The sequence below is a fragment of the Mugil cephalus genome, chromosome 7 (genome assembly GCF_022458985.1).
Source record: "Mugil cephalus isolate CIBA_MC_2020 chromosome 7, CIBA_Mcephalus_1.1, whole genome shotgun sequence".
Taxonomy (NCBI): Eukaryota; Metazoa; Chordata; class Actinopteri; order Mugiliformes; family Mugilidae; genus Mugil; species Mugil cephalus.
The window spans coordinates 2,446,399-2,460,858 of record NC_061776.1 but is presented as its reverse complement, the minus strand read 5'-3'; the positions used below and the strand labels follow the sequence as shown (position 1 = coordinate 2,460,858).

The 14,460-nt window shown below is 41.8% G+C and overlaps 2 protein-coding genes and 1 pseudogene across 2 annotated transcripts; 1 reads left to right on the top strand and 2 right to left on the bottom strand.

The window, feature by feature from the left end:
- Nucleotides 1-1,005: 1,005 nt before the first annotated feature.
- Nucleotides 1,006-3,383, bottom strand: LOC125010934 (annotated as a pseudogene).
- A 956-nt stretch (nt 3,384-4,339) lies between these two features.
- On the bottom strand, nt 4,340-8,301 carry epdr1 (ependymin related 1). The gene is made up of 3 exons (XM_047590042.1): nt 7,968-8,301; nt 6,083-6,291; nt 4,340-5,064 (listed from the first exon to the last, which is right to left on the bottom strand). The coding sequence occupies exons 1-3, from the start codon at nt 8,189-8,191 to the stop codon at nt 4,871-4,873; spliced, it is 627 nt and encodes a 208-aa protein (XP_047445998.1). The 5' UTR covers nt 8,192-8,301; the 3' UTR covers nt 4,340-4,870.
- Nucleotides 8,302-9,017: 716 nt separating this feature from the next.
- On the top strand, nt 9,018-13,781 carry nol7 (nucleolar protein 7). Its single transcript, XM_047590033.1, has 8 exons — nt 9,018-9,223; nt 9,559-9,619; nt 10,144-10,199; nt 10,304-10,329; nt 10,408-10,495; nt 11,812-11,936; nt 13,237-13,314; nt 13,402-13,781. Exons 1-8 carry the CDS (start codon nt 9,021-9,023, stop codon nt 13,473-13,475), a joined length of 711 nt encoding a protein of 236 aa, XP_047445989.1. The 5' UTR covers nt 9,018-9,020; the 3' UTR covers nt 13,476-13,781.
- The last annotated feature ends 679 nt before the right edge of the window (nt 13,782-14,460 follow it).

Below are 14,460 nucleotides of genomic sequence, written 5' to 3'. Positions count from 1 at the left end.
AGTCCACTCTGGAAAAAAACAAAACAAAAAACATTTGTGTATAACAGCTTGTTTTTTCTACCTTTTTCTTAATATTCCCGCAGGAAATTTGTGATATGATCCAAAGTGAGATTTAAAAAAAGAAAAAGCGGTGACATATTACTAAACAAAAAGACACAATGAACACTATTGAGCTAGGAACAGTGGTGTTATATTTCGCTGCAGTTACTTTCTGGTAACAGGTCTCTGCCATTAAGTAACTACTCTCAAATATACATTCTAGGAAAGTCACAGAGGTCTTGTGGGACTGGTGCCTTTCACTCTTGTGTTGAGATTGCTTTCAAAAGGCTCAGACAGATGTGGAAGTGATGATCTGCAAGGCCACAGGAAAAGAACAAAAGGACAAATCCATAGAGGACGACTGAGAAATGATATGCACGACCAAAGGACCACAGGTTCCTCAATTAGGTCATGCCAAAAAACTCCTGTAAGGGCCTTGTCTCTGGATACAGGATCCCGAGCTCCAGGGACTAATGTCCCTGTTGAAGCAATACGAACATTTCGACTTAACAAGACTTAACAAGATAATTTAAAATCTTATGGTAGCTGGGCGACAGACATGGGCTGAATGGCGTGATGGTCTGAAGAATGATATGCTGATCAGGTTCCAGAGCTCCAAAACATACTATTTCCTCCAATCAACAGCATCCTCAGTTGGGGTCAACAGATCTCCACCTCCACAAGCCTGAGTCAAAGACTGCTTTCCCTTCTGGCCAACCACCACAAGTTCTTCTCCAGATTCTCCTAAACCAGGGTTGTTGCCTCTGCGACCAACGAAGTTTCAGCTCTTGACACCTTTTTAGAGATACCTGGACTAAAATTCCTCCATGACTTCAAAGAACACATCTGTTGTCTAAACAAAGCTAACCCTAACTGCTTCATTTCTAAACTTGGTCAAATGACATTTTTTTTTCTATTAGCCAGAAAAAGAACTGCTGGAATAAAATCAAAAGAAAGGCATTTATATTTGTGGAGAAACAGCTTTATTCAGTATTTAAACAATGACTTTGTTCACATGTTAAATGATTTCAGTTACAAATCCAGAATCTTGGTTCAGTAAATATAACAAATAAACCTAATAATTACATTTTTATGAAACTTCATAGAGCTTCATGTATATGTAGATTTGATCTGACAAGTCATACACATATGAATATAAATGTAATCATAGATTTCTTTCTGTACAAAGGGATCAACAACATATCAGTGATAGAGGATATTTTAGTGGAAGAGAAACAACAACAACAACAACACAAATACATCAATACAAATATTCATCAGACATTTAGAGCTCAGACAAGTTTAGATTGTCATGGAAATAAAAGTCATCATGAGCAGTGATATCCTCCACAGCTAAACAGACACAGGAAAGAGCTCCACCTAAAGGAAAGTGATGAAACATCCAGAGAACAACTATTAAACATGTCAAGGTAGCAGCCATAATGTTTGACTGACAGCTGATCTCTGAGCAGAAACACCACAACAATGAACTCTCAGCAACAAACATGGAGAGAAAACAAGTTGATGAAGAGAAACACAGGATTTAACTCTCTGGTCCTGAAGTTATCTCTGTCTGCTTCACTTTAATCAAGTCAGCACTTGACAGCAAACTAATCCAGATTCCAGCATAGAGCGGCTGAGTGAATGTGGTCTGGACTCTGTGGAGGAGAGTCATGGTTTTAGAGACGCTGTAGAAGGACAGAATACCTGCTCTGTGATCCAGGTACACTCCTACTCTGAAGGAACAAGACCCTGAGACAGGAGTTTGGATGTTGTTGTACACAAATGTAGAACTGTTATTTGAACAATCTAATGCCCAAGATTTGTCATTACGTCCAAATCTACTTTCATTCCCTGTTCTGCTGATATTCTTGTATGTGACTGCTACACCAACTCTTCCTCTCCACTCCACCTCCCAGTAACAACGTTGAGTCAGACTCTCTCTACTCAGGACCTGAGACCAATTAGTGAATCTGTCTGGATGATCAGGATAAGGCTGTAGTTGAAACGTGAATGTTACTCTTTTGTTTCCCTCAGACAGGACCAGATATCTGCTTACTGTGTTTGGATCCAGTGTGATTTCACATGAATATTTTAAGAATTCATCTCTGGTCTTTGGCTCTGGTTGTGACAGTAAAACATCCACTTCAGTCACTGTCAGTGAGATGTTTGTCCTTGTCTCTCTCAGAATGTCCTCTAGTTTCTTTCTGAGCTCTGTCACAGCTGCTTTCACGTCCCCAAAGTACCTCAGAGGACTGATATTGATGCTGGATGACTGTGTAGATTGACTGAGTGGTGACAGTGAGGGGTAGTTGTGTAGAAACTGGTTGTGATCCTCTGTGTCTGAGAGCTGCTTCAGCTCAGCGTCTTCCCTCTTCAGCTCAGTGATCTCCTGCTCCAGCTTCTCTGAACCTCTTTGACTCGACTCTCTTCAGTTTCCTGCTGGGATCTGACCTGCTGCTCCACATCAGAGCTTCTTTCCTGGAGGAGACGGATCATCTCAGTGAAGATCTCCTGACTGTCCTTCACTGTTTTATCAGCAGAGTGAGGATGGCCTTCAGCTCCTGTTGAAGCAGCTTTCACATCTTTCTCTTTGTCCTGGATCATCTGCTGGATGTTTTGTCGTCTCACCTCCACCTCTCTCTGCCTCTCAGTCCTTTCTGCTGCAGCTGAGACTGTGTCGTGGCCTTTATGTTCATCCACAGAGCAGAGATAACAGATAATCTGCTGATCAGTACGACAGAACATCTTCATCTCCTCATCATGACGAGAGCAGATATTGTCCTGGAGCTTCTTGGAGGGATCCACCAGCTTGTGTTTCTTTAAAGGAGCTACATCATAATGAGGCTGAAGGTGTTTCTCACAGTAAGATGCCAGACAGATTAAACAGGATTTGAAGGCTTTCAGTTTTCTTCCAGTGCAGACATCACAGGCCACATCTTCAGGTCCAGCATAGCAGTGATCAGCAGGAGCAGCTTGGAGTCCAGTCTTCTTCAGCTGCTCCACTAAAACTGCTAACATGGTGTTTTTCGCCAGGACAGGCCTCGATGTGAAGAGTTGTCTGCACTCAGGACAGCTGTGGATTATCCTCTTGTCCTCCTCATCAAAGTGGTTTTCAATACAGTTCATGCAGTAGCTGTGTCCACAGGGAATAGTCACTGGATCCTTCAGTAGATCCAGACAAATGGAACAAGAAAAGGTTTCTTGATCCAGTTCAACTCCTTTCTGAGCCATCTCTGCTGTCAGCGCCAGTGACTCCGTGAGTTTCGTTTTCTTAGAAGTGAAACTATTCTGAGCTCTGATCTAAAAGTCATGTGTTTGTCCAGTAAATGGGGCCAGTCAGCTCTTACATTCCACCACATGTTATACAGATCTAAAGGGGAGGGAACCAGGAAGTACATGGACAGAGTGGAGCAGCTGTGTCTGAGAGCAGGAATTCCTCTTTGAATCTCTGTGCTTAGAAATTGTGTTTCCAGTTTCCATATTTTCTTTATGTAAATGTACAAACAAACACACCATTCGAGTATTACTATATTTTATATCTAATTTAATCAGATTTAAGCTAAAACTATGTTTTGCCAGTTGCCAGCAGTGCTCAGTTTTTTGGGGTATTTTTTGCAACTACAGTATATTCACTCCCTCCAGGTAGTGCACTGCATTAAGCCTTTTAAGCTAATTTTATTTGAGTCTAAATTCTGTATGCACTGGGGTTGAACGACTGATTAAAGTCAGCTAACATGCGTTGACGTTGCCTAGTCAATGACGTCACTAATAAAACCACAGCAAAAAGTATTGAAATCTATGTTTTAAGGTAACCTACCATGATTCATAAGCAAAAAATCCTGACTGTAATAAGCAACTATTGTAAAGTTATAATAATAAATGAAGTGATTAGCAGATCTTTACCAGAGTGCCACTTCATGCTCTTCTTTGACAAGTGCACATTTTCTCGCATTTGTGCAAGGCGTGGTTAGGGCGCTCCTATTTCACCCTGCAACAACAAATACTATTTTCTGATTGGCCGCTGATATTTTCAGATTGGTCGTCGATTGAGAACAGCGGCCAACCTTTGCCTCATTTATTCATAGATCACTAATCTCTTTTCAAATCTGTGTGCAGCGAGTTATATGATGTTTCAGCAGGAGGGATGTCATGCGTGGCATCTGTACTTGAAAACTGAAATGTGAAATTGAAACGCGTGTGTCTCATACTCAATGACACGAGAGCCCTGTAATATAATGTAAATGTAAAAATGTTTTAAAAAAACATACAAACAAACAAAAAAATAACAACAACAAAACAGTATATCACCAAAGTCTTCTATTTCACATATGGACAAAGGACTGACATATCATGGTAGTATGAGCCTCACCTTTAGTGAAGTATTTCCACACACTGGTTGAACCGTTGTAGTACTTTCTGCTAATAAATCCCATTCAAAATCGTTCATTTTGAAACACGCTGGCGACCACAGATGAGTAATTTTACACTCTAAACTTTAAGAACCTTTTTGGCAGAACAAATTTAAGCGTTACAGAAAAGTCCGAAAAATAAGCAGAAGCTTAGACTAAGAAGAAGCTGAACATTTGTCGGTTTCGTGTCCTCGATGAACCATGTGCTGGGAACCACTAGATCACACAGGCTGACTGTAGTAAATACATGTCAGTATATCAGTCACATCTCATATTTTACTGTTACAGATTAACATTTCTGTACTTTTACACTAAGCATATTTAGTAATTATTAAACCTGCTCGTTTACTCCATTAAAGCCATTTGAGCTCAAACATTTGATGATATCTAAAGCCTAAGACGAGGTCTGGGCGGGAGCCTCAGCAGCCGAAATCGGCCATCCTCTTTGGGCGGGCGGACTGGCAGGTGCTCGGCGGGGTGAAGACGTCGGGGTCGCTGATGCCCAGCTCGAGGTTGAAGAATCGGGTGGAGGTGGTGACGCTGCTGTTCCTGACGTAAGTCTCCTGCACCGGGTAGCAGTCCTTCATGGTGTAAACGCCCACCCAGGTCTCATCTGATGGAGAGACGAGGAGACGTCAGGGCAGCTCGAAGAGAAACAGTAGCTTCAGGATAAACGCGCCAAAACAGAACAGTGGCTCACTGCATGCAGGTATAGACAGCTAGATAGATCGACAGATCGACTTAGCACTGCAGTCTTCGTCCGCCGCATTATTAGCATATGCCACGGCATGCTATGAGCCACTGTTTCTTTTTCTTTTTCCGATCTCGCCGTTTCACCTTGAATGTCTTTTTTTAAATCAACGATCTACTGAAAACTGCAAAGAACGTCCAGACTAACGATTTCCGGTGTCGTCTTGCGTCGTACGCAGTAGCACCTGGTGGTGAAATTTGGTGGGCGGACTAACAAATGTGTAATGCCGATTCAGCCGTTAACACACTAGCAAAAGAAACATCAACAACAATACACACAGTTACATCAATTACAGGTACGCCATACTTTCTTTTTTAGTAAACATCCGTGGTTCTTTTCAACTGGTCTGACTTCAGGACCCTTTAATCACCCCTTGATGACAAGCTGTGGCCCAAATTAAAGAAACATTTTTCAACTTCTCAAATATACTAAATGAAATGATGCAGTTTGAATCTGATAGTAGAATTAATTATCAAAGTATAATAAAGCACAACAACCAGAGAGGGAACTATTCCCTATTACTCTTAATTAGCTGCATTTGAATTCAAAACAGAAGTATTTAACCAGCATCACTAACCACTGTACTATCCAAACATATGGCTCATAACGCTGAATCATGTTCATGACACTGTAACCTTAATTCTCCCACAGTGGGGAAATTTGTTCCTGCCATTTGTTCACACAATAAAGTGTACAGTTGGAGCAATGGGCTGCACTCCCAGGTGAGTTGTACCCTGGGAACAAATTGGGGGTTGCCTGAAGGCTGACAAGAATTAAATGAATGGAAGCGGACCAAGGGGGTCATATTCTATGATTTTCTTTGGTCTTTTTGGTGCTGTTGCTACCATCGGTTCGGTCGTATGTTAAAAACCAGTCTTACGCTGACGCGCCGGCTTCCTGTCTGACCACTCCTGAACCTCCACACTGTCCCCGGGGCCACCGATGAAGTACTGGTCCTCAAAGGTGGAGTTGTCAGGGATGTCAAAGGGATCCCAGGCCTCTGTCAGAGCGATCTTTGAGCAGTCTTTCGTCTTCTGGTCAATCTGGAACATCACCATGCTCTTATACAAGTAGATGTACTCGAAGAACCTGGAGGAGGAGGAGAGTAAGGAGCAGGGAAGCGAGGTTAGAGGGTTCTTTAGGGGGAACTGTTTATAAGAGGTAGTGAGATGAGATAGGTTTGCACAGTTATACACGGTACAATGCACAGTGAAAGTTGTGAGGTGGGGTCGGTGCAGCAGCAGCGTCGGTGGTTAGCACAGCGAGAAGGTTTGAGTCCAGCTCGGTCCTTTCTGGGTGGAGTTGGTTCTCCCTGTGTCTCTGGGGACTCCAGTGTCCCCCCACCTCCAAAGACATGCTCGTTAGGCTAACTGGTGAATCTAAATTGACCCTGAGTGTGAATGTGAATGGCCGTTTGTCTCGGTGTTAGCCCTGAGATTCCATGAAAGGCTGCACACGGTATCACGGCCAAGTCAAGAACTTGAACTTGTCATTGCTGTTCCTCAGACTTTTCCTGAACCAGGGAGCATTTTCCTACTGAAAGAGGCCGATGTGGGGGGATACTATATCCACAAAGGTGTGTTCAGGGTCCACAAGCTCAGGTAGGAGCTATGTGTCAAGAACCCGCGGTCTACCAGTGGAACACTGACCAAAGCTTCACACTGCCTCCATCGGTTATGTCTTCTTCCCATAACGTATCCTGGTAGAAACTGATGCTCGCTTCTCTATTATAGGAGCTTTCATCAGGGGTCAGGTTGGACCCTCTGACTGGTCTGCATTGCACAGCCCCAAACTACACAAACTGTGATCCACTGTGTGTGTTCTGACTCCTTCCTATCAGAAACACTTCATCCGCTAAAGTCGCTAATCTGCACCAGGTCGTCCTTCCCTCCCCACGACCCTGTCTCCGGTTTCAGATGCTAAAGACGAGGCCTCCACATATCTTTAGCAGATTATTGTTCTCTGCGAACTGCAGAACGAGATGGGGCTAAAGGCGCCCTGCAAACTAAACAAATCAGGGTCGATTAACAGGCCGAGTCCTTGTTTACCAGCCAGAGAGTATTTCACAACTCCAGACTTCAGTCCTGCAAGAGCCTCCGTGCACAGCGCATGAAACTGTAAGAGATTAACGTGGAGTAAACCCACAGACCAAAAGTAAATGTTACAGATGATAAAATACAAAACAACAACAACGGGAAATGGTTCATTAGTTATTAATGAAGCCATTAGCCTTTATGAAGAGTAGCTTATGAGGAAGACCGTCTTTATCTCTATTTCTTGTACATTTGTTTATATGCCAAATCTATATAGTATTTTTGCTTATACTATTTTTATTTTAATTTGCTATTTTTTTTACTCATACTTTATTTTAGTAGATTTTACACATATTGTTATTTATTTTTATTTTTATCTTGTTTTATCTTTCTTTTTATTTGTGGTTCTCGAGAGTGTTTTTATTATTATTATTTTATGTGCAACTAAGCTACTGTGACCAAGCAATTTCCCTTGATGATATTAATTTATAAAAATATATTACAAAAATAAATTATAATAACCCTCCTATTATCTTCCAATTTACAAACATTTTTATTCTTGGGGTCGATTTGACTCCAACAATTTAAACATTCAAAAAAACGATTACAATTAAAACATTTCCCAAGTTTATGTGTCAGATACTTCATGTTTGCAATATATATTTAGAGACTTTAAGCACTGAATGTGGTCAAATTCACCCCAAAATATAACAGGGTGTTTAAATATCTTGCCTCTGACACGGGGTGTGTTTCTTGTGCTGCTGCAGGACTCGGATCCTCTTGTTCAGGCCGTCGTAGGAAACCGCAGCCCGGTTGTTCCTCCCGGTGCTGTGGTCGTACAGCACCCACCTACCCTCCCACTGCAGCGGGGCGACGCAGGGCCCGGCGTCCGACTTCGGGAGGCCGAAGACAGAGGCCGCCGCGGCGGCCAGAAACAGCAGCAAGAGTCGGTGCATTGCGCCTGGAGAACAAACCGGAGCCCCGTTAACTCACTGCACCGGTTGTTGTTGTGTTGTTGATGATGACGGGGGTGAACCTGCTGCCGTCAAGTTGCACGCGGTGGAGAGTCTTTCCCGGATGTGCCTGTCAAAATAAAAGTGGAAATTTAAAAAAACAAACAAACAAAAAAACAAAAAACAAATATACTACTACTACGACTAAATAAAATAATAATAAAAAAAAAATATATATATATAGCACAATTACTGCAACACAGTACTGAACAGCAAAGAAAATCAAGAAATTTGTTACAAATAATAATAAAAAAAAAACAAGATAAAAACATATACATAAAAAAACAAAGAAAAATGAAAAAATATAATAATAATAAAAAGCCAAATAAAAAAGAACAAGTACATGGAAACACATTTCAAACTAAGGGAAGCAAGCAATCAAAATGATTACTAACCATTTTCTCTCATTTGGTCCAGACTTTTGTTCAACAGATTGATATATCTTTAAAAGTTTTAAAAGTTTAAAGGATTGATGTATGTGTGTATATATATTTATATGTATTCAAGTACACAATCAAACAAATAATAAATAAGCGGCTTATTTGTTTGGTTGTGCTTCTCCTCTCCGCCACAAGAGGGCATCAATAATAAAAGCAACACTATTAAACCTAAAATAGGAAACACGAGAGCAATTACAACCGTGTGAAATGCTTCCGATATTAAAATAAATAAATAAATACATAAATGACCTGTGTATTTGTTTGCTTGTCGTTCTCCTCTCCGCCACAAGAGGGCAGACCGGGCTGCAAAGCCGTATGTGCGGCGCGGCCTGATGACGTATCCCCGCTCACCCAACATGGCGAAGAAACAACGTGGGGGAACGGGTTCGTCTTCGAAGGGCAGCGAAAAACCGACAGAAAAGCTCAACTTGGTGCTTGACTCCAGTGACGATGAGGCTCCAGAGGAGGTCACATTTGAGGACTCGAAAGCGGAGGCCTTTCGGAGCATGAAGCAGACGCTGGACACAGCCAGAAGGTAGCGAACACCGCTAGAGGCTGTCAAGCCAAGGATAATGAAAAACAATCTGTATTTAAGCGTTTCTTTATTAATAATCACAATTAACACACAGTACGTCAGGTTGTAGCACATATTCTGACTAGTTTGGAGGCTGCCTTCTCATCGGCTGCATTTGTTTTAACTGAATTTGTGTAAGTGTCTCACAACACGGTTTAAACAGTGTGTAGTTTTGTTTTGAGATGCTGGTTTGGACTGTCCACATGGAGCGTACCGATCGTGAGCACTATGAAAATTGAAAATTGTTGTCATTTTCTTTGTGGAAGTCAATGACACGTTTATTTGTTTGTTTGAAGGGAGAAGGAGCTGCTGAAAGAGAAGAGGAGGAAGAGACAGGAGCTGTTCCAGGAGCAGAAGGTAAACACGGGTCACGTTTGCATCAGTGAAACAACATTAACTGCAATCTAAATTTTATGAACCAGTTTATTTGATTAGTCTCGGTTCACGTGTAATATTCACTTAGCATCTCAGTGAATTCAGATATCTGGGCAAAAAAAGTGTTGATCTGTATTTGTGCGTCAACATCTCCACACAAAGTGTATTAAACACATGTTCAATGGCAACATAACCAAATATTTTTCACTTTGTTTCATACTCTTCTCAAACTATGATTTTTCCAAAACAATGATAAATATCCTGCAGGATATTCTGCAAATTAACCTGCGTGCTCCAAAAATAAATAAATAAAATAAATACCCAAACTCCACCCAGACAGGATTCAAACCCACAACCTTCATGATGTGAGGCTGTTGGTTGCTTTGCTATCAATCTTTGTGAAGAATTAATAAATTAATTTCAACGTGCTTGTTTTCATCTTGGAGAAATTTTGTTTAGTTTCATTCTTTTTCTTCACTGGTGAATTCATTTCAATCTCCCCACAGAAGCGGAAGCTCTTGCCGGCCGACGTGTTGGAGGAAATCGACTCGACTCCTTCGAAGTGAGTTGAACGCTGCAACTTTCTCATGTCATTCATGTTCTCCTCCTGTCAACACTCACATCAACTCTTTTATTTATTTATTTATTTATTTATTTTATTTCCAGGACACAGAAACAGTCTGAAAACAAAGGTAAAAGAGCTTCCGTCAGATCTTTTAGGTTTTAGTCGAACTGACGATGACTTCTAACTCAACCTGTGTCTCATCTAGATGAAGAGGAGGAGCCTGAGGAGGAAGATGAAACGAGGAAGAAGAAGAAGAAGAAAAGGAAGAGTGGGAAGTTGGCGCACTCCAGAAAGTGAGTGAAAGCAAAGTCGGACTTACCATTTCAGTCTTGACTAGAAAATTCCGTCTGGGATATTTTGAAGGGGCCACGGGGGGGAACTTCTGCCAGAGGTACCATCTCTGTCAACATGGGAATCAAACCCACAACCAGAGCTAATCTGACAGACATATGATCGTCTTCCACTGAGCACTGATAATCACACAAGTCACCTGTTTGTGTTTGTGTTGTGACATAAATGTATGGGAGACAGGGGTCAGCAGTATTAGATTACTATTATTATAGCAGAGGCATCAGAGGAGCCCCTGATTAATGAATTGGTCTCAGCTGTGGCTCCGGCCTGAGGGCCAGATGTTGCCACGGCAACTGGAGGGGGTTGTCAGTGACGACAGAAAAGGGTTGATTTTCTCCCTCTGCGCTGGTCTCACATTTGGGCTTACTCCGACAAAACGGTAGCTCCTATCAGAAAAACACGCAGACCGTGGGCGTCATAAGACCTTCCTGAAGACTTTGATATGTTTTTGGTCTTTCTAGAGTAAATACATGCGAGTTTAAAACAGGGGTCCTTTCTGCTTCTTTACATTAAACTCAGTGGAGAGCAGAGAGAGACGTGACCACACTCAGAGGCTCACGGTTCAAATTGTGTACGTCTCACTGCTTTGCCGAGCACATCGTGAGAGACAGAACAAGTTTGTCTACAACTGTGGGAAATAATTGTGTGTGTAGAGTGTAAACTGTGGCCTGTGGGAGCGTGGAAAGAGACACGTTTCAGACAACTTCCCCCACTTTAACCGATGACATCATCCACTCTAACGCGAACATTCCGCGCAATACACACCCATTATAAACTCAGGATTTCTACAAAAATGGTCATTGAACAGTGATTGATCAAAAACTATATGACCTATCAAGACATGGATTAATAGACAAATACACAAGACTTGTGTCTACAGTTTGAAGTTTAAATGAAGTCTCTTTGCCCCTAATAAGTCTCTGCATCATGTTCTGGTAACAGACGTGTGATTGACTCACTCTTTGTATTCTGGAGCCGCTGGACGCGTAGATGAGGGGAATACAGTATGTGACCAAAAGTATGTGGACACATGCTGTGTACTCGCTTCTAATTGGGACTGCAAAAACTGTCTTTATTTTATTTAGCTGTTAAGTAATCATGTGGGTAACCACTGAACCAATGAATGAAAAACCCATCAAGATTTAATTCAGAGCATGATTTAACTTCAGGGACTCATGCTGATTGGAGCTGCAAATCAATATGTGTCCCCTCCCCCTCTTTTTGCCATGTTCCTGAGCTCTTGTGTTGTGTTACGCAGTCTGAAGGGAAACTACACCGTGACGACCGTGAAGGAGCCGGCGGGGACGTCGTCTTTCCAGCAGCAGGCGGCCGAGGATTTCCTCCAGTCCAGACTGTACGGAGCAGGAAGCCTCAGGACCACAAGTAAGACGCCGACTCTGACACCGCAGCTCAAATGTGCAGTGATGCTCCTCAGGTATCTGCTTCATTAGGTACTCTGGTAAATGCATCCTAATTTAACAATCCCTGAATCAAATCCTCCTTCGTGGCTGCTCGGTTCCTGGAATTTAACCTGTTGAACGTGCCAAAATAATAGGAACAACCGCCGATACAACCCTGATTGGTTCAAAAGACAAGTGCCATCCAACATACGACCCAAGGAGTTTTAATTAACCAGCTGTTTCAAATGCACATTTTAAATGCTTCATAGTTGAGTGTGGAGCTTTGGGAAAAACCTTCCTGAAGAACTCTAGTATTTTATTATAATGTCGGAGGTCGTCTGTGATCTTAATCCTTAATATCTGCAATTACCTGAACCTTATTTCTTGTAACACACAGACGTCCTGTAATGAAACAGCATCTATGTTCTGGAGGAGGCTGTTTTTAGGCTGTTTTTACATTTTTCAAGACTTTAGTGTGAATCTCTGCTATTTTCTGTTTCTTCAAAATCTTAAGAAGGATGTGTCAGATGTTAAGAAGCAAAGTGTGGAGCAAATTTAAATACTGACAAATATTTCCCCGGAATCAATAGTTTCATCACACATATATATATACACACACACACACATAAGGTACAGGCCAAATGCTTGGAAGCAAGATCACATTTGTACATAAAAGATCGTAGTTTCATTGGTTTATACTTTGCAACAAAATAAACTATTATTGGGTAATTGAGTTTTTCTTGGTTAGACTTTGCTCCTCTGGCTTCAAAGCCAAAGAGTTAAAGGGAATAATGCAAACTTTTTGCACTGAATCTTCTCGACCCTAAAAACTAAGCCTTTCTTTTCTTTTGACATTTATTCAGAAATAATCTGGTAACATTAATGTTCACCTAAACGTAAATTGAGGGAAATGGTTCATATCAACAAAAGCAAAGTCTGGTCATGCACTAAATCCATCCGAATACATAGTATCCTCACGTAAAAGTAATCCCGTGAGAATAGGGCTAAAGACATGGAGCTGCTCTTATTGACTCCTGACACTATTTATGATCAGTCCTAATAAATATTACGGTATGAATCGCTCTCTGGAGTTCTAAATGTGGCTTGTCGAGCAGTAGTGGCATTAGTCTACGAGGACGATGACATGTCTCAATTTGAGCTTTGATACGGCGACCGCCTCGTCTCCCACCGAGGCGTCCTCCTGCAGAGACGGCAGAGACATTCGTGTCTCTGTGCTACGTTCAGGGTTTAACCTCCACGTCTCCTCCTGCTGCTGCTTTCAGGTAACGAGATGCTCTCCCTCCAGAACAAGAAGGGGAGGAATAAAAGTGCAGCAGTGCAGTTTGTCAAGAAGGACTGGGGTACGTACAGCAGAACAACACTAATTTATTTGTCTATTTATTTCTAACCCTCTCTAATCACGTGTCTCCTGGGTCTTTAAATTCCAGCTTCTAAGGAAAAAGCCAAAGCAGAGAAGTTGAAGAAGAGATGGATCCACAAACAGAAGGTTCCTTCCTGCTGACGAGACAAACGGAGCCGAACGCCGTCTCCAGTGAAAAGTACGTCGGTCAAGTTCCAGAAACATGGAAGACGACGTGGTTGAAGCTTCGTGGCGACTTTACAAAACATAAATGAGGTTTTTATTACCTGAAAAACCTTTTAGGAGGTGGTTCATCTGTGATTATGGACCGGGACGTTTTCCAATAACACCGAAACTGGGTGTTGAGGTTGAGGAGCAGAAGTCATTTAATGGAGAATGTTTGTGATTCTGCTCTGGTTTTCTTTTTCTATTTACTGCTTGAATAAATGTCCTTTATCATTTTCTGAATGTCTTGTGATCCACTGACGAGCTTTTGTCTTTTGCAGAGATTCACTCTCATTCTGATAAGTGATTGTGTTGAAACTTTGGCACCTTTTTGTAAATGAACTGGTTCCTCTGAACACATTTTAAAAGTTTGTAAATTTGACACTTTTCAGATAAAACTGAAGTTCTGTCACTGAACCGTAGAAAACATAAAGAAGGAGGCAGAACTGCTCCTCAAAAGTGAAACCAAAAGCAAGTAGAGCTCTCCTTGGTGGCTGGAGGCTGCAGTGTAGTATAAGCTCCACCCCCTCCATATTAGTGGGCGGAGCTTGAGCCAAACTGCAATACACTTTTTTCCCCCCCAAGGATCGTGTCCATCTTTTTAGGTATTTAATAGAATTTTAATGTATTTTGGGGCAATTGTTTGGTTAGGTTTCAATGGCGACTACCAGTTGCCATGCCAACCACTGCATACAGCAGGCCCATGGGACCGTCGGAATTTGGGGGGAAAAAATAAAAAGGGAATAATCCAATTATGATAATTAAATGACGTATGGGTGGGACATCGATATTGTGGCACCACCCTCAAACGTTACTGATCAGATTTTGGCTCCAAAGACACAAGATGGCGCTACCCATAACCCAAGAATAATGGTGTCCGTTTGGTGAATGCAAGTAAGGAGGGACGCGTTGTCCATATTTA

Bases quoted from the DNA above. Each gene is read 5' to 3' on its own strand.
- epdr1 (XM_047590042.1), bottom strand. From the start codon at position 8,191: ATGCACCGACTCTTGCTGCTGTTTCTGGCCGCCGCGGCGGCCTCTGTC. The intron at 6,292-7,967 runs GCAAGATATTTA...CTCCTCCTCCAG, and splicing joins AAACACACCCCGTGTCAGAG to GTTCTTCGAGTACATCTACT. The intron at 5,065-6,082 runs GTAAGACTGGTT...TCTCTCCATCAG, and splicing joins CAGGAAGCCGGCGCGTCAGC to ATGAGACCTGGGTGGGCGTT.
- nol7 (XM_047590033.1), top strand. From the start codon at position 9,021: ATGACGTATCCCCGCTCACCCAACATGGCGAAGAAACAACGTGGGGGA. The intron at 11,937-13,236 runs GTAAGACGCCGA...TGCTGCTTTCAG, and splicing joins AGGAAGCCTCAGGACCACAA to GTAACGAGATGCTCTCCCTC. The intron at 13,315-13,401 runs GTACGTACAGCA...TTTAAATTCCAG, and splicing joins GTTTGTCAAGAAGGACTGGG to CTTCTAAGGAAAAAGCCAAA.